Raw genomic sequence first — 23,790 nt, 5'->3', positions numbered from 1 at the left:
ACTGTTCACGTGGAAATGTTTGTGCCATTGTTCACGTGTTCAGCATTAAGAACAAATGTACACTAAGGATCCTGAACACCAATGATGCTAGGCGAAATAAGCTGCCTAAATCACCTCTATGGCTGCACAGTTGGTCCAATGTCCCCCATTGCCTCTAAGCCGAGAACTCAGCAATCACATGACTGCTGATGACTTAGTTCTTGTTGAGCTCAGCAGTCAGTCACTGCACTCTGCCATGCCCCTCCAGTGCTCACTGGAGCACCAGGTAAGGAAGGAAAGGGGATGGGGGTTTCTAGGCCTGAGGCTCAGAGGCTGAGCCAGCTACTGGTAGGGAATCTGGATGGATCCTGACATTATTGTCGGGATTCTTTGAGATTCTGGGACGACTTTGTGACGTCAGCCGACAGCAGACTTTGGCCCTCTGTCGGCTGATTCTGGGTTACAGGAGAGCACAAGTAAGTGTACTCTTGTGACCTAAATGAAAAGTATGGACAAAAAGCTATGGTCAACTTCTCTCTTAACTCACATTTATAAGTATACAACTTTAATATTAGATTTTTAACATATTCTTTGTGTTCAGATTTAGTTCAGAAAGCTGAATGAAGAAGGAAGACTTACTGCCAACATTGATTTCTGCTTCTTACAAATAGTAATTAGTTACAGGCTCCAATACATCTGACTGAGAAAAGTGACCCATATTATATGTACCTTGTCTTCGTGTAAGTGAACATCAAGTATATCTTCAATCAAATCATCAACGTCTTCCTCATCAGTGGACACATTCACAATGGCGTTCTTCGACCTGCAAATAATCAGAGATCCTACTTTAGAATCTATTCATGGACAATTCACAGCAATACAAGCCCGTATCTAGATTAGTCCGATTACCAGTACACAGCATGGAGGAAACATTTCCACCCAGCTAATCAACTTTCTTCACCCCTCTCACCATCCATGGATTTTTTTTTAACACTTCCAGGTAAATGTTTACATTTCCATCTACATCATTTAACCTCCAGGGGATTTACCCCCCTTCCTGACCAGGCCATTTATATGGCTCTGTGTTACTTTAACTGACAATTGCGCGGTCTTGCAGCACTGCACCCAAATGAAATGTACGTTGTTTTTCTTCCCATGAATTGAGCTTTCTATCGGTGGTATTTGATCTCCTGCGTGTTTTTTATTTTTTGTGCTATAAGCAATAAAAGACTGACAATTTTAAGAAAAAAAAGCTATATTTTAACTTTTTGCTATTAACCACTAGCCTACAGGGCACTTATACCCCCTTCCTGCCCAGGCCAGTTTTCAGCTTTCAGTGCTGTCCCACTTTGAATGACAATTACGCGGACATGCCACACTGTACCCATATGACATTTTGATCATTTTTTTTGAGACAGATAGAGCTTTCTTTTGGTGGTATTCAATCACCTCTGGGTTGTTTATTTTTTGCTAAACAAACCAAAAACAACTGAAAATTTTGAAAAAAACATTTTTTTTCTTAGTTTTTGTTATAAACTTTTGTAAATAAGTGATTTTTCTCCTTCACTGATGTGCGCTAATGAGGCTGCACTGATGGGCACTGATAGGTGGCACTGATGAGGAGGCACTAGTAGGTGGCACTGATGGGCATTGACAGGCATCACTGATAGGCACTGAAAAGCAGCACTCATATATGGCACTGATAGGTAGCACTGTTAGGCGGCACTGTTAGGCGGCACTGATGGGCACCAATATGTGGCACTGATGTGCACTGGTAGGCACTGATATGTGGCATTGGTGTGACACTGATGGACACTGGCAGGTGGCATTGATGAGCACTGACAGGTGGCACTGCTGGGGCTACACTGATCATCAAGGCACACTGATCATCAGTGCCCTGATGATCAGTGTACATGTCTTCTCTGAGGAATGGCGATTACCGGCTCTCCTCTCGAGCTGTCAGCGTGACAGCTTGTGAGGAGAGAAATGCCGATAACCGACATTACCGACATTACATGCGATCAGCTGTGATTGGACGCAGCTGATCACATGACCGAGCCAACATCTTCGGCTCTTTCCATTGATCGGTGATCCGCTGTGTCCAAGGGACACAGCACACCGCAGATCGCTGTGCTACGTGCCCCCGGAGCTGCACACGTGCAATTAGAGTGGGAGGACGTCATATGACGTCCTCCCAGAATGAGAGAACCGCCTTGTGCCCATCATTAACTTATATGGCGGGCGGGAGACGGTTAAGCATGTACAGTAAAAAAAATTTACAAATTCAATTTCGTCATAAAATGAGGCCAAAATGTATTTTACTACATGTCTTTCCTAAATATAATCTCAATATGTGTAAATTAATTGGTTTACGTGAAAGTTATAGTATTTACAAATGGCGTTATATATACTGGAATTTAGAAAAAAAAAATTTTTTCTAGTAATGGCGGCGATCAGCGACTTATAGCGGGACAGCGGTGGGCATTCTGACACTGGAGGGAACTGACCTGGTGTCATTGACATCCCCAGTGACACTAATACAGTAATCAGTGCTAATAAAAAGCACTGACACTGTACTAATGGCACTGGGCAGGAAGGGGTTAACATGTGGGATGATCAAAGGGTTAATTGTGTGCTGTTTTACTAAGAGGCTGTGTTTCACTGTAAGCACCAAGCCCGGATCTAAGGGGGTGCAGGGGTGGGCTATGCCCCTCCAGATTTTAGTTGTGTACCCCCAAACCTCGGAGAGTGAATTCACAAATCCATGAGACCTAATCGGAACAGTTGAAGAGGGCACTCTGAGGGGGGCAATTGACAAAAGGGGACACTCTGATGGGGACAGTTGATGTAAGGGGATGCTCTGATGGGGACAGTTGATGTAAGGGGGCACTCTGATGGGGACAGTTGATGTAAGGGGATGCTCTGATGGGGACAGTTGATGTAAGGGGATGCTCTGATGGGGACAGTTGATGTAAGGGGGCACTCTGATGGGGACAGTTGATGTAAGGGGATGCTCTGATGGGGACAGTTGATGTAAGGGGGCACTCTGATGGGGACAGTTGATGTAAGGGGGCACTCTGATGGGGACAGGTAATGTAAGGGGGCACTCTGATGGGGACAGGTAATGTAAGGGGGCACTCTGATGGGGACAGGTAATGTAAGGGGTTAGCACTCTGGTTAGGACACCTGATGTATGGAGGGACTGTTATAGGAACTTTGATGTAAGGAGGAACTCTGAGAACTCCTGATATAAGGAGGGACTCTGTTAGGGACACCTGACATAGGGGGGCACAGGTTCTGTTTAATCACCCTAAACTAATGACAGCATTCACAGTTCACTCCTGCACCACCTCTGCACTACCTGTAAAATGTTACGTCCAGGTCATGACTCCATGGTACAAAAGTATGCCGAGTGAACAGGGAATACTGGTTCCATGAATCCCTGTCACACTAAGGACATTATGCCCCCTGGCTTTTGTTACTGCACCCCCAGATCAGACAGGCAAGATCCGGCCCTGATAAGCACACTGCTTTGTACGGCTCTACTATGCAAAGCCATACAAAGCAGTGTGCAGGAGCCGACAAGGGAGAGATCTGTGTTGTTTACACACAGGTCTCTCCCCCGTCGGAGATATTTGGCGATCACCGGGCGCCAGCGAGAAATCACCGGCTGGGACCCAGTGATTGACAGCCGAGGTCACAAATAGTGGCGTTGGTAGGGCGTGCGCGCTGCCCTACCCGGAACTGCTCAATCACATATATATATACACGTGATTTTGCAGTATTTCTGCTATAGGGTGGCGCGGAAGCGGTTAAAGGAATAGTTCACCTTTACCAAAAAAAAAAAAATCCTTATGCAGATAAGTGGCATCTGTATATAAAAACAAATTGTGCAGCTTTGACCAAAGTCGAATAATACCCTTCCTAGAGGTGTAGGTAAGATATTTACGTACCTCCTGAAGCCTGACTGAAAAACTCCCAGAGATGGCATCATCCCACCCTGCCTTACTAGGATTTTGTAAGACATTTCCAGCTGTTACTGCTCACCCCACCATCACAGGAGCGAGTTTTCAAACTCCCGCACAGGCGTGGTCCATTATCTCCTCCACTGCAGCATTACTGAGCTCAGAGCTACTGCGACAGGGGAGAAAGAGAGAGCACATGTGAGGGACTTTGAATTGGCTGAGAGTGTCTTAGCAACATCCTAGCAACAAGGCAGGACAGCAAGATGTCATGTCTGGGAGTGATTCGGCCAGGCTTTAGGAGCTATGTAAATGGTCTGCTACACCTATAGCAAGGGCGCTATCCAACTTTGGTCAAAGCTGTGCAGTTTGTTTTTATCTACAGACGTCACTTATCTGCATAGGCAGTTTTTTGGTAAAGGTGAACTAACCCTTTATATACTGTATGAATGGAATAATTGCTAACATTAAAGTATAACATAGTAAAACTTTTTAAATTTTGGATAGAGAGGGACTAGAACCCCTGCCAGATTTTTTATTGATGTGTCCCTGTAGGGAGATCCACCCTCTCTAATTGTCCTGTGTACCATTTGTATCGGAAGTTAATGTGAAAGAAAATCCTAAGGAAATGGAACTTTATAAAGATAAAAAAGCAAATAAAAAATGTCCAAAGCCTTGAAAATGCCAGTCAGTACTATTAAATCACTTATTAAGAAGAGGAAACTTGGGGGTTCTCTTGATACCAAGCCAAGGTCAGGTAGACCAAGAAAGATTACAGCTACAACTGCCAGAAGAATTCAGGATACAAAGAAAAAACCCACAGGTAACCTCAGGAAAAACATAGTCTGCCCAAAAAAACGACAGTGTGGTTGTTTCAAGGAGCAGAATATGACGATACTTTATGGCAACTCCATCATGCAGTTCATTTTTGTTAAAGAAGACTTTACTGCGCCAATGCCACAAAAAAGCCAAGTGAGGCATGTCAAGATGTTGTTGGGCATATTGTAACCAGGCTGTTGGTGGCTCACAAGGGAATTACTGATAAAGTTTTAGTGAAAAAAGTTACTCCCAAGCACTTGGAAATCCCCTCCAAAAATTGTTGACCCCTTGCATGAACAAGCACATACAAATGTAAATACACCCGTCAGGGGCACCCAGGGATAAAAACAATGCTTGTGCTACTAGTGGTGCACCGAAATGAAAATTCTTGGACCAAAACCGAAAATTCAGCATGTATTTTGACTGAAAACAAAAATCGAAATGGACAGTTTAAGAAAAAATATTTTAATATATAATTGTATTATATTTGACTTTTTAATTATTATTGTAGCACTACCCCCTTAGAGTGATACTAAACCCTGGACCCTGCATTCACTATATCTGGTCTACCACAGTACACACAACATGGAAGTGCAATTAGTTTAGTAAATATAAACTGTTAAATACTAGAGATGCACCGAAATTTCGATGGCCGAAACATTTCAACCAAAAACACCCCTATCAGCCATTGGCCGATATGAAAAAAAACAAACACTGATACAGGTGCTGAATATAACTTAAAATAGTGAAGGGTAACAATTGGCATAAGATAGCTCTCTTTGGATGTCAAAGGCCAAAGGCAACAGTAGTAGGAATCCTGCTCAGCTTGGATGGTGAGACTGTGATGCACATGCATCCCAACAGGGTTGGCTGGGAGACCTAGGCTGCAACCTGGGGTAACTATATGTAATGTTCACAACTATGTGCAGGTAGATAGCTGGGGTGATGAAACTGTCAGTGTTCACTTAGTGAATACTTGGGACTCTTTCATCCGATCAATATGGGTCGGCAGCTTATAGCGGTCCAGCTTTTCCGGCAGATGGGGACCCCACACAGACTCTCCGGTTCCAATGCGTCATCCTGTCTGGTCTCCTGCTAACAGATTGGCTCGCTGGACAACGTGGCAGGACAGGTGCTCAGTAGGCTTTTCCCCCTTCTTCTCCCTCTCCAACTCTGGCTCCAGGGCCTAGTTCAGCACTTCAGCCATCAGCATACTTCCTCCTCTCTCCCCTGCTCTACTCCTCTCTTCCTGCAGTCTCCTGGGCTTTTATTTTTATATGCCCCTGCCCACATGCTACCTCCCCTGGGAAATGCAGTCCCCTGCTCACCATTCAAGTCCTGCTGTTCAGCATACAGGTTCCAGAGGGCTGTTCTGCCAATGGCAGGCCACCGCCATCTAATGTCCATTTTAAAGTACTGCATCTAACACCATTTTAATGGGTTACACCAGCGGTTCTCAACCTGGGGGGTCGCGACCCCTTTGGGGGTCGAACGACCCTTTCACAGGGGTCGCCTAAGACCATCGGAAAACACATATTTCGAGCGAGTGAAGAGGAGGAGAGCGGCCGGAGAAGGAAGACTGCTGACCGGTAAGTGTCTGTACCAGGGAGGGAGCGAGCGAGCCCAGGCTGGAGCAGGGGTCAGCAAGGTAAGTATCATTGGTGTCAGTGGGAGGAATAGTGCCCCATCATTGGTGTCACTAATACCAATGATGGGGCACTATTCCTCCCACTGACACCAACAATGGGGCACTATTCCTCCCCCCACTGACACCAACGATGAGGCACGATTCCTCCCCCCCACTGACACCAACGATGGGGCACTATTCCTCCCCCCACTGACGCCAACGATGGGGCACTATTCCTCCCCCCACTGACACCAACGATGAGGCACGATTCCTCCCCCCACTGACACCAACGATGGGGCACTATTCCTCCCCCAAATGACACCAAAGATGGGGCACTATTCCTGCCCCCACTGACACCAACGATGGGGCACTATTCCTCCCCCCACTGACACCAACGATGGGGCACAATTCCTCCCCCCACTGACACCAACGATGGGGCACTATTCCTCCCCCCACTGACACCAACGATGGGGCACTATTCCTCCCCCCACTGACACCAACGATGGGGCACTATTCCTCCCCCCACTGACACCAACGATGGGGCACTATTCCTCCCCCCACTGACACCAACGATGGGGCACTATTCCTCCCCCCACTGACACCAACGATGGGGCACTATTCCTCCCCCTGATACCAACGATGGGGCACTATTCCTCCCCCTGACACCAGTGATGGGGGCGCTATTCCTCCCACTGATACCAACGATGGGGCACTATTCCTCCCTCTGACACCAACGTTGGGGCACTATTCCTCCCCCTGATACCAACGATGGGGCACTATTCCTCCCACTGACACCAGTGATGGGGGCGCTATTCCTCCCACTGATACCAATGTTGGGACACTTTTCCTCCCACTGACACCAGTGATGGGACACTTTTCCTCCCACTGACATCAGTGATGGGACACTATTCCTCCCACTGACACCAGTGATGGGGCACTATTCCTCCCACTGACACCAATGATGGGGCACTATTCCCCCCACTGACACCAATGATGGGGCACTAATCCTCCCACTGACACCAATGATGGGGCACTATTCCTCCCACTGACACCAATGATGGGGCACTATTCCTCCCACTGACACCAATGATGGGGTACTATTCCTTCCACTGACACCAACGATGGGGCACTATTCCTCCCACTGACACCAATGATGGGGTACTATTCCCCCCACTGACACCTATGATGGGGCACTATTCCCCCCACTGACACCTATGATGGGGCACTATTCCCCCCACTGACACCTATGATGGGGCACTATTCCCCCCACTTACACCTATGATGGGGCACTATTCCCCCCACTGACACCTATGATGGGGCACTATTCCTCCCACTGACACCAATGACGGGGCACTATTTCTCCCACTGACACCAATGACGGGGCACTATTTCTCCCACTGACACCAATGACGGGGCACTATTCCCCCCACTGACACCTATGATGGGGCACTATTCCCCCCACTAACACCTATGATGGGGCACTATTCCTCCCACTGACACCAATGACGGGGCACTATTCCTACCACTGACACCAATGATGGGGCACTATTCCTCCTACTGACACCAATGATGAGGCACTATTCCTACCACTGACACCAATGATGGGGCACTATTCCTACCACTGATACCAATGATGGGGCACTATTCCTCCCATTGACATCAGTGATGGGATACTATTCCTCCCACTGACACCAATGATGTGGCACTACTCCTCCCACTGCAAAATTACAGTTATGAAGTAGCAACGAAAATAATTTTATGGTTGGGGGTCACCACAACATGAGGAACTGTATTAAGGGGTCGCGGCAAAGGTTGAGAACCACTGGGTTACACAATCATTAATTTAAATGAATATGAATTTAGTTTCAGCACATTTTGGCCAATAGGCTGCTTTCATACTGAGCAGCTTTTGCAGTGCTTTTGCGTTTAAAAAAAAAAGAAAAATGCATCCTTTTAAATTCAATGTTTGTCTTTACACTGGTCCATTGTGCTTCCATAACAGTGTTAAAAATCTTGCTTGCTGCATTTTCGGTGCATATTTGGCAAGACCAATGCGTTTTTTAGGGCTTTTTGCAGAAACACACTACGGTCCATTTAACATGGTTTCCTATGGGACATGTTCACAGCTACTGTATGCTTTTTGAGCTGCTGAATTTTTTGAAAGGGTCAGGGACTTTTTTTAAACTCAAAATGTTGCATTTTTGGTTCAATAGACATCAATGGAGACACTGCAGAAAATGCAGGTAACCTGGAGCTGTGATGTGAGATTCTGTGAGAGGTTGCCTTACATCTACTGTTCATCTGGAAAGAAGCTGGTCTTAATAAATATGCCTTTTTAAAGCGATTATAATGTGAGTGGCCTTAATCCTTGATTTCACTTATGAATGGTGTTTTGCAATATTACACTATCTGAGTTTTTTTCTCCCTGGTTGGATGGTGGAGTCTATGCTGGAGGTGAGGATTCCTATAGAGTGGATACCAAAGAGGGTTTAGGATCCCATAAATTCCTAAAAGGCGTTTCATTCACCTTAATCTGGTGAGTGCATTTGATGTTGGTTTTCACGGGTGGAAGGTGGAAGTTTCTTTATAATAGAAGAAGAATTTGAAAATTTCTGTTTGCACAAACTATTTTTGAATTTTGTGTTTATTAATTTTGATGGACTTCACTATTTATTTAATTTTTTATATATGTTTGCACTTTGTATATTGATTTGAGATAGAGGTCTATGTTTGCGCTGTTTATTTATATATTTTTTAGAAAATGCATGTAGTTTGTTTTCATGTGCTTGCCGCATTTTTGATGCATTTTGCGTTTTTAATCTGCCCAGCAACAAGTTGTCAAAAAAAAAATCAAAAAATGCAAAACGCCTCAAAAACATACATGCACAAATGCAAAACGCACTGCAAAATGGAAAAAACACAAACTGCATTGGTGTGAACCAGGCCTCAAATGCATTTAAAACGCATCAAAAATGCATGTGTTGCTTTTTTTACGCATTTTGTGCTTTAAATCTGGCCAGCAACAAGTTGGCCCAAAAAAAAAAAAAATTTAAAAAAACGCAAAATGCATCAAAAATGTGTCAAATACGTATGTGCAAAAATGTACTGAAAATGGACAAAATGAAAACTGTATTGGTGTGAACCAAGCCTAAAATGCATTGAAAAAACATTAAAAAAATGCACGTGTTGCATTTTTGATACATTGCATTTTGCATTTTGTCCAGCAACAAGTTGGCCAAAAAAGACCCCAAAACATTAAAAAAAATTGCAAACATAAAAAAATGCATCAGAAACGCGCATGCAAAAATACAAAAAGCACTACAAAACGGACAAAATACGACTGCAATGGTGTGAACCAGGCCTGACATGCATTGAAAACTCATCAAAAAACGCACACGTGCTGCGTTTTGATGCGTCTTTTTGAGTCACATGACCTATGAAAAACACACCCTGAACGTGGTACAATCGCGGCAAAATTGTAGGTAAAGTTGCACGTTTTTGGCGGTCATTATCGGCACTTTATTTTTCAGCAAAAGGCATATTACACTATTTTCGGCCGCCAATATTTTGGTGCATCCCCATGTGCTATATGTTAGACATTGCGAAGCATGCTGGACTAGGGCCAAGCGTCATGCTTAAAGCTAGCTTCACATTTGCCCGCAGTCTGTGGGCTGGTTGTGGATGCAGGAATCGCACCTGTTCCTACACCCGTAACCACCCGCAACAAATCGTGCTGCTCCTATGAGACACATGGGGCTGAATGGCAGCCCAATACATATCAGCCTGCAGTGCATTTTCGGGAACAGCAGGGGCACTTCACAGTCAAAAAGACTATTCAGTTTCCCTGTGGACATGTTTTTAAAAAGGTGCTAGTGCCTTTTTTTCTGTAGGATTCGTGGGCACAGCAGTGCACACAAATGAATGGGCTGCCATGCCTGAACAAACCTGGGCCTCACAGAGCGCTGTAGTGTGGACCTAGGCTAATGGTGAGGGTAAAGCTCTTTTGGCTGTACTTCCTCTATGGATCACAGGAGTGCAGTTCATTCTGCACTCTTTATGACCTGCTTTCAGCCTTCAGCGTGCTGACGTCACTCAGACACTCCAGGCTCAGGAAAGATCCCAACTCAGATGCCTGGACTGACAGCTGGCTTGGCCTCAGCAGATGTTTAGTGAATGGACTACTTGTGAGATAACATAAGGTTTTTTAACCTATAAGGGTCCATTCACACGAGCGTTCTGTTTTTTTTTATCAGTTCAGTCACATTTTTTCAAATTAAAAACGGATCGGTTTACATCTGTTTTTTCATGAGTTTCCATCTGTTTTCATCCATTTACATCTGTTTTCATCCGTTTTTGGTCCATTTAAATCCATTGACATCCATTTTCATCCGTTTACATCCATTTTAATCTGTTTACATCTATTTTCCATCAGTTTACATCTGTTTTTCAGCCGTTTTCATCTGTTTTTCAGCCGTTTTCATCTGTTTTTCAGCCGTTCCATTTTTTTTTTAACGGAAGAAAAATAGGGTTTTCTTCTGTTAAAAAAAAACCCAGATGTTAATGGACACGGACATTAATGTATATAAATGGATGATCATTCCTTTACATCCGCTATTCCATAGACATACATGGGTGTCTGTTTTTCATCCGTAAATGGACAGATGAAAAACGGACATAAGAAATGCCGACTTGTCATGCGACTTTGGACCCCCCAAAGTAACCCCCCATGTTTCCCAATGGATACCATTTACATCTGTGCAACTTCAAAGTAGTTCCTCCACTACTTTTGGTCCAACTTTCATGCGACTTAAGGGCCAATGACATCAATGTAAACCCCCCAAAATCACACCTGAATGTTGTACATGCGACTTGTGTGCAACTTTGTACAGCAGAAACAATTACCCTTCGATAATTGCACCAAAGTCGCATTCATCCATAGTCCCAACAAAGTCACGCCAAAGTCGCATCAAGCTGCATTGTAAAGTCTCAATAAAAAAATTGCATGATTTTGAAGTCGCACAAGTGTGAATGAAGCCATAATAAAAAGGTATTTATCTCCTAGCGCACCACCCCCTCAGTGAGACATTGAGCTTGCAGTAACGAAGTGGGTAATAGAATAGGGAGCTTTCAGTAACAAAGGGGTTAACAGGAGGAGTTGCCATTATTTAATGGGTTAATAGGAGCAGCTTTCAGCAGTCAAGGGGTTAACAGGAGAAAGAGTTGCCAGTAATGAAGCGTTAATAGGATAGGAAGGGATGTGGCCTGGGCTGTGTCTGGGTGGGGTTAGGAAGGGGTGTGACCTGGGATGCATTTGAGTGGGTTTAGGAAGGGGTGTGGCCTGGGTTGTGTCTGGGGGTTGTTAGGATGTGTGTGGCCTAGGCTGTGTCTGCGTGGAGTCAGGAAGGGGTGTGGCATGGGATGTCTGGGTGGAGTTAGAAAGAAGTGTGGCATGGGATGTCTCTGGGTGGGGTTAGGAAGATGTGTGACCTGGGATGTACAGTATCTCCCAGAAGTGAGTACACCCCTCACATTTGTGTAAATATTTAAGTGTTCTTGCATGGCACGACCCCTTACTGTTATCTCACATATATATTCTTATTATAGCCAAATTTACCACCCTAACTCCTCCCACAGTTTTTACACTACATAGACAGTAATAAACCGAAACGTGCAGATTGTTCCCGATTGGTGTGTTATTACTTTGTGGAACGTTTCGCCGAATGGTTCACGAAAATTCGGCGTTTTTGTGGTGAAATTGGTCCCATAGGAAGGAATGGCGGAATGTTCAAAACTAGTGGGAGCTGACAAAAGCTAAAGTGTGAGCTGAAAAATCAGGACATGATTTCTAAACTGCCATCACTCCCTCATTTTCAAGCCCACCTACACAAACCTTATATCAAAACGTTCAGCTATCCCTGCTGTCACTAAAAATGTCCACGGCTAAGCCATAGTCCTGATAGTTTTCACAATATGACCATTTGTTTGCAACTCACGCCGCCCATTGACATTCATTGAAACTCCACTCTAGCCACCTCAAATTTTAAGGGCCATTTCTAAACTGCGACTGTGCCTTCATTTCTAATATTTCAGAGACATACTATGCATCAAAATGTAGGTCTGGGTCTTGTGATTCTCACAATATAAAGCTCTTCGGTGTAGGCTTCATAATTTTTAAACTACAGCCGTTTGAAGATGGCAACCGCCAGTGAAGTGAGCAAGTTGGAGCAGTTTGTTTTTAACCGCTCTTCTCTGCCCTTGCTGTAGAGTGAGTTACCATAGGAACCCAGGTGTGTGAGCAGGCAGCAGAGTGACAAAAGCTAGAGTGTGAGCTGAAAAATAAAAGTTGAAATGCATTTCTCACTCTATCAAGCTTGCCATGTGCACTTTTTACATTTGATCAATCGGTTAGTGTAATGTTTACTATCTTTACTCACTCCAAACAATCCACACAGTTACTCTGCCCACTCCATAAAGTTACTCTGCCCAGTCCAACCTTTTCACAGTTACTCCAGCCACTCCATCCACACAATAGATACTCAAGCCACTCCACCCAGTTACTCTGCCCACTCCAGTTGTAGACTACTGGTGGAGGCAAGAACACTTCACACAATTTCCCCAGAAATTGTAGCTTTTCTAGTTTATTATATCTTTTCATGTGACAACACTGAAGAAACAACACTTTGCTACAATGTGACGAAGTGAGTGTACAGCTTGTAAAACATGTAAATTTGCTGTCCCCTCAAAATAACTCAACACACAGCCATTAATGTCTAAACTGATGGCAACAAAAGTGAGTACACCCCTAAGTGCAAATGTCCAAATTGGGCCAAAGTGTCAATATTTTGTGTGGCCACCATTATTTTCCAGCACTGCCTTAACCCTCTTGGGCATGGAGTTCACCAGAGCTTCACAGGTTGCCACTGGAGTAATCTTCCACTCCTCCATGACAACATCACAGAGCTGTCCATTTGAGGATGCCCCACAGATGATCAATAGGGTTTAGGTCTGGAGACATGTTTGGCCAGTCCATCACCTTTACCCTCAGCTTCTTTAGCAAGGCAGTGATCATCTTGGAGGTGTGTTTGGGGTCGTTATGTTGGAATACTGCCCTGCGGCCCAGTCTCCGAAGGGAGGGAATCATGCTCTGCTTCAGTATGTCACAGTACATGTTGGCATTCATGGTTCCCTCAATGAACTGTAGCTCCCCAGTGCCGGAAGCACTCATGCAGCCCCAGACCATGACACTCCCACCACCATGCTTGACTGTAGACACACTTGTGTTTGTACTCCTCACCTGGTTGCCACCACACATGCTTGACACCATCTGAACCAAATCAGTTTATCTTCGTCTCATCAGACCACAGGACATGGTTCCAGTAATCCATGTCCTTAGTCTGCTTGTCTTCAGAAAACTGTTTTTGGGCTTTCTTGTGCATCATCTTTAGAAGAGGCTTCCTTTTGGGACGACAGCCATGCAGACCAATTTGATGCAGTGTGAGGCGTATGGTCTGAGCACTGACAGGCTGACCCCCCACCCCTTCAACCTCTGCAGCAATGCTGGCAGCACTCATATGTCTATTTCCCAAACACAGCCTCTAGATATGACGCTGAGCACGTGCACTCAATGTCTTTGGTGGACCATGGCGAGGCCTGTTCTGAGTGGAAACTGTCCTGTTAAACTGCTGTATGGTCTTGGCCACATTCCTGCAGCTCAGTTTCAGGGTCTTGGCAATCTTCCTATAGCCTAGGCCATCTTCATGTACAACAATTCTTTTATTCAGATCCTCAGAGTTCTTTGCCATGAGGTGCCATATTGAACTTCCAGTGACCAGTATGAGAGATGAGAGTGATAACACCAAATGTAACACACCTGCTCCCCATTCACACCTGAGACCTTGTAACACTAATGAGTCACATGACACCGGGGAGGGAAAATGGCTAATTGGGCCCAATTTGGACACTTTCACTTAGGGGTGGACTCACTTTTGTTGCCAGCGGTTTGGACATCAATGTCTGTGTGTTGAGTTATTTTGAGGGAACAGCAAATTTACATGTTATATAAGCTGTACACTCACTACTTTACATTGTAGAAAAGTGTCATTTCTTCAGTGTTGTCACATGAAAAGATGTAATAAAATATTTACAAAAATGTGAGATTGTACTCACCTCTGGGAGATACTGTATTTGGGTAGGGTAAAAAAGGGGTGTGGCCTGGGTGGTTAGGATGTGTGTGGCCTGGGCTGTGTCTCGTTAGGAAGGGTGTAGCCTGGGCTGTCTGGGTGTGGTTTAGAAGGGTGTAACCTGGGTTGTCTGGGTTTGGTTAGGAAGGGTGTGGCCTGGGCAGTGTCTGGGTGGAGCTAGGAAGGGTGTGGCCTGGGCTGTGTCTGGGTGGAGTTAAGGGTGTGGCCTGGCCTGTGTCTGGGTGGAGTTAGGAAGGGTGTGGCCTGGGCTGTGTCTGGGTGGAGTTAGGAAGGGTAAGGCCTGGGTGGTGTCTGGGTGGTTAGGAAGGAGTGTGGCATGGGCTGTGCCTGGGAAGAGTTAGGAAGGGGTGTGGCCTGGGCTGTGTCTGGGTGGAGTTAGGAAGGGGTGTGGCCTGGGCTGTGTCTGTGTGGTTAGGAACGGTAAGGCCTGGGTGGTGTCTGGGTGGTAAGGAAGGGGTGTGGCCTGGGCTGTGTCTGGGTGGAGTTAGGAAGGGTGTGGCCTGGGCTGTGTCTGGATGGAGTTAGGAAGGGTGTGGCCTGGGCTGTGTCTGGATGGAGTTAGGAAGGGGTGTGGCCTGGGTTGTGTCTGGGTGGATTCAGGAAGGGGTGTGGCCTGGGTTGTGTCTGGGTGGTTAGGAAGGGTGTGGCCTGGGCTGTGTCTGGATAGTTATGATGGGTGTGGTCTGGACTGTGTCTGGATGCAGTTAGGAAGGGGTGTGGCCTGGTCTGTGTCTGGATGGAGTTAAGGGGTGTGGCCTGGGCTGTCTGGGAGGAGTTAGGAAGTGTGTGGCCTGGGCTGTTTCTGGGTGGAGTTAGGGTGTGGCCTGGGCTGTGTCTGGGTGGAGTTAGGGTGTGGCCTGGGCTGCGTCTGGGTGGAGTTAGGAAGGGTGTGACCTGGGCTGCGTCTGGGTGGAGTTAGGAAGGGGTGTGGCCTGGGCTGTGTCTGGATGGAGTTAGGAAGGGTGTGGCCTAGGCTGTGTCTGGGCGGGGTTATAACAATAAACGTGCAGTAGTAAGCTGACTCTCGGCACCTGGAAATGTATAGTAGGGGGGGCGAGGAGCGGTAATCTGGGACTTGTAGTTCGCCATGCCCTAGGCACAGCCCGCATACACTGACCTCCTCGGCTCCTTCCCGTTCTCTCCACTCGCCCAGCACTCCGCTCCTTTGCACCCGGGCTGAGGCCGGCAGTATTTCTTCTCCACTTCGTCCAACAGCGAATCCAAATCATCATCGGCCATGGAGAAGTCCTCCTCAGGTCCGGCGCAGTAGCTTGTTGCTAGGAGACCACCTACGGGAAGCCGCAGGAATAAAAAGGCATCAGGAACCCGCACACGCGCAGTAGTTAGCGAAGTGACACGAAGTCTTCATCCCGACCCTCGGTATGGCGCTTTCTCTGTTACCCGGTGACCTCCGTGTCCCGCGTTCCCTATGTGGTGTAACTGTGTGCAGTGCCCGTATTCATAAATAAAATCACAATTAAAAATATTCCGTAGTCGGCAGGATTCGAACCTGCGCGGGGAGACCCCAATGGATTTCTAGTCCATCGCCTTAACCACTCGGCCACGACTACTACATATAGTTTATTGTATACAACCTGATTCATCTTACTATTAGAAGATGGGCGAGTGGACTACAGAGCACAGGAATGGATTCTATATATTGTATATAGGTGGCGTGGTGACGCCGCACTCAGTCTTCTCTTCCATTTATCTGTGAGCTGTCCCCAGATTTTGTGCACACCTCACACCATGGAACCCACTACAAGAACAGGAGGAAAATACAAGACTTTGTCCTCCAGGGTCGGGGCCCACCAATAGGAGAGGACAGTGTGTAATAAAATATATAAAGAAATACAATATTTCAAATAATGAAGTAAACAAAATAGTTAACAATAATAACATAATAAATTAAAAATAATCAGTCATCAACAACCCTTCGTCTTTCCAGGGACTGCCAGTAGGTCCAATAGTGAACAGTGGATCACACAGATAATAAAAAATAAATATTTTATATAAAATAAAACAGAATGATTTACATTGAATAAAAACCGTAAAAAACCCAAAATATAATCAATTCTTTGTTCTTCAGGAGACTGGCATGCAGAATGAAAAAATTTGTTTCGATTTGTTATTTAAACAATTTTGTTTAGTTAAATTCATTTAATTTGTTTTCGGAATTCATTTAATTTTGTTTATTCATTTTTGATTTGATTATAATTTTCCAAATTCAATAAAAAATTGTAATTAACTTCAACTGAATCGAAAGTATCGAATTCAAATTTATTCTATTCGAAATTTGAATTTCGAGGGACCGTTTCTTTCTATTTTATTGTATTGTTTTATTCTATTTTTATTTTCTATTCTTTACTATTTTATTCCAATCAATCCATTTGAATTCAAATTTATTCTATTCGAATTTCGAAAGACAGTGATATTCTTGCTATTCTATTGCTTTTTTTTCTATTTTATTCTATTCTTTTCTATTCTTTTATTTTCTATACTATTCTGTTTTATTTTATTCTATTCTTTTATTTTGCATTGTATTCTATTCTGTTTTATTCTAATCTGTTCTTTTTGAAATTCGAATTTCAGACAGCGGCTGTATTCTATTTTATTCTATTCTATGCTATTTCTTTTCTATTCTATTCTACTCTTTTCTATTCTATTTTATTGTTTTATTCTGTTCTGTTCTACTCTATTATTTTCTATTCTATTATTTTCTATTTTTATTCTTTTATATTCTATTATTTTCTGTTCTTTTCTATTCTATTCCTTTATTTCTATTCTATTTTATTATATTCTTTTATTTTCTATTCTTTTCTATTTTACTCAATTCTATTCTTTTATTTTCAATTCTATTCTTTTCTTTCTATTCTTGTTTTCAAATTAAATTACATTTTCAAATTCGATTTAATCTTCAATTTCAATTTGAATTTCGAATGAAATTTCACTTCATTACTTCCGTTTCATTTAAATTTGTTACTATTGTAATTCAGAAATTCAGATACATCTGCATATCCGAATAACTAAAAATTCATCCGAATTTCAAAATGGAAGGAAGCGAATCTCACATGTCTATTGACGATAATGCTGATGGGAGTGGACGGTGTATAATAATTAAAATAAAATAATAATGTTATTTAAAAGTAGGAAATTAAATTATTTATAGTGGTATATAAAAAATACATTAAAGATAGTAAATAAAAATATATCACCAATTTTTTGTTTTTCAGGAGATTTCCAGTACCACTAATGTGAGTGTACAGTGTTTGACACAGATAATGTATGATCATGAATGCTACTGCCAGACTCATCCACCTTACCAGCCGTTCAGTGTTTGCTACTCCTCTCTGCCAATCCCTCCATTGACTTCCCCTCACCCAACAAATTCAATTCAATATACTAACAACGACATGCAAAGCTATCCACAACTCGACCCCCAGCTACATCACCAGCCTAATCTCATAATATCAGCCAAAATGTTCTCTACGTTCCTCCCAAGACCCCCTGCTCTCTAGCTACCTTATCGTATTTTTATTAAAAAGTAGCTAAAATCCATTCACAAGATGTGCGTTATGCTGGTGCACCACAGAATATTCACATAAACTCCCCCTTAAAAGTGAAGTATGGGTTTAACCACTTCAAGTCCAGACATTTTCACCCCCTTCCTGCCCAGGCCAATTTTCAGCTTTCAGTGCTATCACACTTTGAATAACAATTGCACGGTCATGCAACACTGTACCCATATTCATTTTTTAGCATTTTTTTAGACCCACTCACCTCGGTGATGCTGCATTGATCCAATGCCGCATCTGTTCCCTGCTGCTTCTAAGACTGAGAACTGAGTGATCAAATGCCACTGATTGCACAGGTCTCACCATTCGGTGAGCAGAGTGGAGACTGTCAGTCTCTGGCTCTCTGCTGTCCCCTGGATCAGGCTCTCAGCGGCATGCTGAGAGGCTGAGCTAACTTCCGGTCAGGAATCTGGGTAGATCCCATCTTTAAAGTGCAGAATGAACTACATTCTTGTGATCTCTAAGAGAAGTAGGACTAAAAAAGCTTTGGTCCTACTTCTCCCTTAGGAGATAAGATTCGGCAATTATGATCTGAACAAGATCCGCTTACTTCCTGCTGTGGCATCCTAATGTCACAAGCTCCGCCCCTACGCATTACATCATGGTCACATGCAGGGGCGGACTGACCATTCGAGCACTCGGGCACTGCCCGAGGGCCCGGGGTCAGTAGAGGGCCCCATGAGATGCCTCTGGTACCTTTCATTGGCATTTTCATAGGCTTTTTTGGGTGTGGGTGAGGACACAGGGGCCCCGTGGTCCCTTATTGCCTGGGGGTCCCATGAGTTGTCAGTCCGCCTCTGGTCACATGACTTCATCAGAGTGTACATAATATATAGGATAATGTATAAAGTAGGTGGGAACCGTTGTAGAAGTCAGGGACCGTTGGAGTAGAGATACTGTAAGTATTGCAGACTTTAAAGTGCTACTAAACCCTGTACCCTGCATTCACTGTATCTGATCTCCCATGGTACACAGAACAGGGAAAGGCAACTATTTTAGTAAATATAAACTGCTAAATAGCTTTTCTCATCAGCAGTTAGAGCAGTCTTGTGACTTCTATCAGTGTCCAGCCAAGCACTGGTTAAAGCTTGTAGAAGGAGTTTTCTTTCTGCTCTAGGAGGATGAAAAACCCCTGATCTCTGTCTGGACAGTGCTGATTGGCCCTGTGCTGATCACATGCACTCTCCCAAGAAAAAAAAAACCTCTCTAGCAATACACACTAAACTGAGCAGGTGCAGAATGGCTATGGTTCAGTCTGTCTTATCAGGAGATAAGACTTGGACATTTGCACAAGAGGAGGAGCAGAGAAGTCAGGATCAAACATCCTTTTTACACAATGCAGAGGATTAACTCCTTAGGTTCCAGAGTGAGTATAACAAGCATGCTTTACTGCATATACAGACTGATTTTACTGTTGTGGGTTTAGTAACACTTTAATGTCATGCAATAAAATAAACTTACTGCTTACAGTCTTCTTTAAATAGTACACTGAGCTGTGTATGTGCAGCTCAATTTACATTCTGACATGATGACTGTGTGCTGGGATGAATGAACTCCTGCCCACGGCCAGGAGTTACGTCATCCTGCGCTGGCCAATCAAGATGGCCGAAGACCGACACTTAGAAGAAGTCGGGGACTTTTGGAGCAGAGGTAAGTATTGCTGACTTTAGTTCCGCTTTAGTTCTGCTTTAAGTTTTTCTTACCTGGTAAAGTCAGTTATATTCATCTGAGTCCCCCATCAGGTCTCTTGCCATTTTTTTCTGTGGTCCGCTGGTCCAGCACCACACATTAAAGAATAACTAAGGGCAAAAAATGTGTGCATGCGCTGCTAAGTGTACATTCTACAGGGGATTGCAAGCAGGCAAGTAACTGTATTTTTTTTGCAGAAGAAACATTTCATGTCTCTTCTGCAATAAAGAGCCTGCCTGGTCGCAATTTTAGTTTTTTTTAACTTTAGTTCCACTTTAACCCTTGCTGCTAGGTCTTCTTCACTCCGCTTGGTCTGATGTCATTCTACTTTGGGACCCTTCCACTGGCCAGCCAATTGGAAATTTCCTTTTCATGTAGGCAGTGACATGGACATCTAGAAGAACACATCTAGATAGTAGATCATGGGACTGTGGCTTATGGTGAATGCAAACAGGGATTTAGAAAGCCAACTACAGGAACAAGAAAGCCCTTGGGACTTTTGTGATAAATACCAATCAGAAATACAAAAAAAAAAAGAATAAAACCATAAATATGTTATTACATAAATACAAATATATTAAAAAGACATTCTAAGGGATATATAGAATGTACATTTTCACTAAAATAATTGAAGTACTTCCATCATATGTTCATTACCAAAAATATACATCATAGCAGTAGCAACATAGTAGATACTGTGAGAATAGCTGGATTATGTCATAGAAATTCTCAACGTGTTTCATGAATCTTAGTTCACTTCATCAGGAGAAAATGTAACTGATAGAATATCTATAAAGAAGCAATGTCATTAGAAACAAATCAAAAAGTTTCAATATGATATATTAGGTTCTATCCCCACACATTTTCTGATTATTAAAACTTTCCAAAGGTTGAACCATACTTACAACCCACAGTGGAAGGCAAAGATAAAAATGAAATCACGGTCATTGGATGCATGAGAATTATCAGAAGCAGTTTGTTCCGGGAGCCATGGGAAGGGTGAGGAATGGCGCACCAAGACCACCACATGGGGCTAGTCGAGAAAGGTCAATTACCAAAGTGAATGGTGATATGCAAACTATAAATTCATAAAAATAGATAAAATAACTTGAATTTAGGAAATTATCATGGGGAACCACAGCAAACACACAAAAAACCCCATAGGGTGTAGGCAAAAAGCAGTGTGGCTGATGGAAATACCAAAAATTGAAGTTACTGAAAAAAGTAGCCAGCTGTGTAGTCACCTGGATCACAGGATAACAGTGATGCTTAAAAGTAGCTGAGACCTGAAAAATAATACAAATAACTTGTTCTTAGGGATTTTGAAAAGTTTGTTTTAACCGAGCAATCAGTAAGATGGGTGGGGTGCAAGGGGGTTACATTCATCCCGGAGTTGGGCTTTAACATTTTTATGAAGCAAAATTCAAATACAAACAGTTAAATCCTCTTTATTCAATGAACTTTATTCAGCCTTAAGTGCAAGTACATTGCCTTCTACTACACCTGGCTGCTGCTCCTTTACTGACGTGTTTCTCTCTATTTGGGGTTTAATCACATTAGGCTCCAGATGTGGTGAAGCAGGTTAGACCAGGCAGTGGGTCTGGCAGAAGACTTATGCTTGGTAAGCCTATTAATGGCTGAATAATATTTTTATGAGCCGTGCAGTCTTTTATTTTTTTCTTCTATTTTACACCCTTCAGTGTACAGACCTGTTTGCTGATCTATTACAATATCAGGGTCACCAGAAATGGACATAAAATTGTATCTTGTAATATGCAAAGCCTGCAGTAGGTGGCAGCAGCAGAAGGCAAATCAAGGCAGATTCAGTTTAACAGCCAGTGGGTGCCTATTTATGAGAGAATAGCAGCTTGGTAGAGTAAAAAAAGGTGAAGGTAAACAGAAAAAGGGCAAATAAATGGTTAAAATTCTGTGAATACAAAGAAGATAACAACTAGAGATGAGCGAAGAAATGAAAAATTCGATTCGACTGATTCGGCGAATTCGTGGACAATATTCGATTCGAGTCGAATAAATTCGCTGTGAATTTAACTTAAAAAAGGGTGTTTCTAGGCTTCAGAGAGACTTAATATTAGTGCAGAACACTGTACCTTTAATTTAAATGCCCTTGGAGTCTGCTGGGGAAGAGAAATAATACTGTCACTCAGTATGACATGCAGATGAGTGCCGTCGATCTTAGAATCACCGCACACTTCACTCATTTGGCCAGTCACGGGGCCAAAACCAGTGTTTGGAGCCACAGTGTGGCGGTGGAGGCAGCAGCAATGGGAGGCCATACAGCAACCTATGACAAAATGGAAACCAGCAGGAGTGTGAGGAGACCTGAAAGTGGCACATGGCAGAGTGGGAGCAATGGGAGGCGGTACAGGGACCCAGGTCACACTGTGGGCCCAGCAGCAGCGTGACCAGGCGGTACGGGGGCCCATGGCAGATTTGGGGCCTGGCAGCACCTATGGGAGGCCTGTAACCTGCCAGCAACCTATGACAAAATGGAAAACCGCAGGAGTGCGAGGAGACCTCAAAGTGGCACATGGCAGAGTGGGAGCAATGGGAGGCGGTACAGGGACCCAGGTCACACTGTGGGACCAGCATCAGCGTGAACAGGCGGTACGGGGGCCCATGGCCGATTTGACCTCGTTCATCCCATAGTCCTGCCGACTCACGAATAGCGTGGCCTCCTCAAAGGGCCTGAGCAAGCGCAGGTGTCACGCATGAGCTGACAATGGCTGACATCTAAATTACACAGGGAGTACCTTTATCCGCTTTTAACATCAGGAAATCTGTGATGGCCTTTCGCTGTTCGTAAAGGCGGTCTAACATATGTAGTGTTGAATTCCACCTTGTTGCAACGTCACAGCATGAGGAGTCGGTACGGGGGCCCATGGCAGATTACGTGCCTGGCAGCAGCAATGGGAGGCCCGTAATCTGCCAGCACCCTATGTCAAAAAATTGAACACACCAGCAGTGTGAGGAGACCTCAAAGTGGCACATGGCAGAGTGGGAGCAATGGGAGGCGGTACAGGGACCCAGGTCACACTGTGGGCTCAGCAGCAGCGTGACCAGGCGGTACGAGGGCCCATGGCCGATTTGGGGCCTGGTGGCACCTATGGAAGGACTGTAATCTGCCAGCAACCTATGACAAAATGGACAACCGCAGGAGTGTGAGGAGATTTCAAAGTGGCACATGGCAGAGTGGAAGCAATGGGAGGCCGTACAGGGACCCAGGTCACACTGTGGGCTCAGCAGCAGCGTGACATGGCGGTACGGGGGCCCATGGCCGATTTGGGGCCTGGCGGCACCTATGGGAGGCCTGTAATCTGCCAGCACCCTATGACAAAATGGAACCCTGGGCTGGGGCAGGCAGAACCGCCGTATCTTTATCACGGTTTTCCCAGGCCACCGAATGGCGACGCTGCATATGCTGACGCAACGCTGTAGTCCCAACATGGGCCTACTGGCCACGCTTGACTTTCTGGCCACATAGTCGACATACGGCTACGTTTACTTCCTCGGGCGGCTTGACGAAAAATTGCCACACCGCAGAGTAGGAAACTTTGCCTCCGCTACTCCTCACTGGCTGACTGCTACTTCCTCCGTGCACACCGGCACCACTACTGGCCGTGGTGGTAGGCTGCAGTGGAGCTGGTGCTCTACTCCGTGGCCGTTTGCCTCCACTGACACTGCTGCGACCCTGCTGCCTCCTGGCAGCAGCAATGGGAGGCCGTACAGGGACCCATGAGAGACTCTGGACTTGGCAGCAGCATGAGGAGGCGGTATATAGGGGCCCATGGCAGATTAGGGGCCTGGCAGCAGCTATAGGAGGCCCGTAATCTGCCAGCACCCTATGTCAAAAAATTCAACACACCAGCAGTGTGAGGAGACCTGAAAGTGGCACATGGCAGAGTGTGGCGATGGAGACA

The 23,790-nt window shown here is 44.6% G+C and overlaps 1 protein-coding gene, 1 long non-coding RNA gene and 1 other non-coding gene across 3 annotated transcripts in view; 1 reads left to right on the top strand and 2 right to left on the bottom strand.

Annotated features, from left to right (window-relative positions):
* The window catches only part of LOC149470137 (uncharacterized), a 39,009-nt gene extending 37,650 nt beyond the window's left edge, over positions 1–1,359 (top strand). The window contains exon 3 of the long non-coding RNA XR_016310601.1: positions 581–1,359. This is a non-coding gene — a long non-coding RNA (uncharacterized LOC149470137). The remainder of the gene's footprint in view (positions 1–580) is intronic.
* Positions 1–15,903, bottom strand: part of CFAP418 (cilia and flagella associated protein 418) — a 38,591-nt gene extending 22,688 nt beyond the window's left edge. Inside the window, exons 1-2 of the mRNA XM_089666678.1 lie at positions 15,706–15,903; positions 709–802 (exon numbers count right to left, since the gene is read on the bottom strand). Of these exons, the coding sequence (XP_089522804.1) occupies positions 709–802; positions 15,706–15,827 (216 nt within the window). The 5' untranslated portion in view covers positions 15,828–15,903. The remainder of the gene's footprint in view (positions 1–708; positions 803–15,705) is intronic.
* A 174-nt stretch (positions 15,904–16,077) lies between these two features.
* On the bottom strand, positions 16,078–16,159 carry TRNAS-AGA (transfer RNA serine (anticodon AGA)). The gene has a single exon. It is a non-coding gene; the product is annotated as a tRNA-Ser (tRNA).
* Between the last annotated feature and the right edge of the window lie 7,631 nt (positions 16,160–23,790).

The sequence above is a fragment of the Staurois parvus genome, unplaced genomic scaffold (genome assembly GCF_062004578.1).
Source record: "Staurois parvus isolate SC_StPar_1 unplaced genomic scaffold, SC_StPar_1.0 ptg000052l, whole genome shotgun sequence".
NCBI classification, from domain to species: Eukaryota; Metazoa; Chordata; class Amphibia; order Anura; family Ranidae; genus Staurois; species Staurois parvus.
This window is presented reverse-complemented; position numbering and strand designations above follow the sequence as displayed.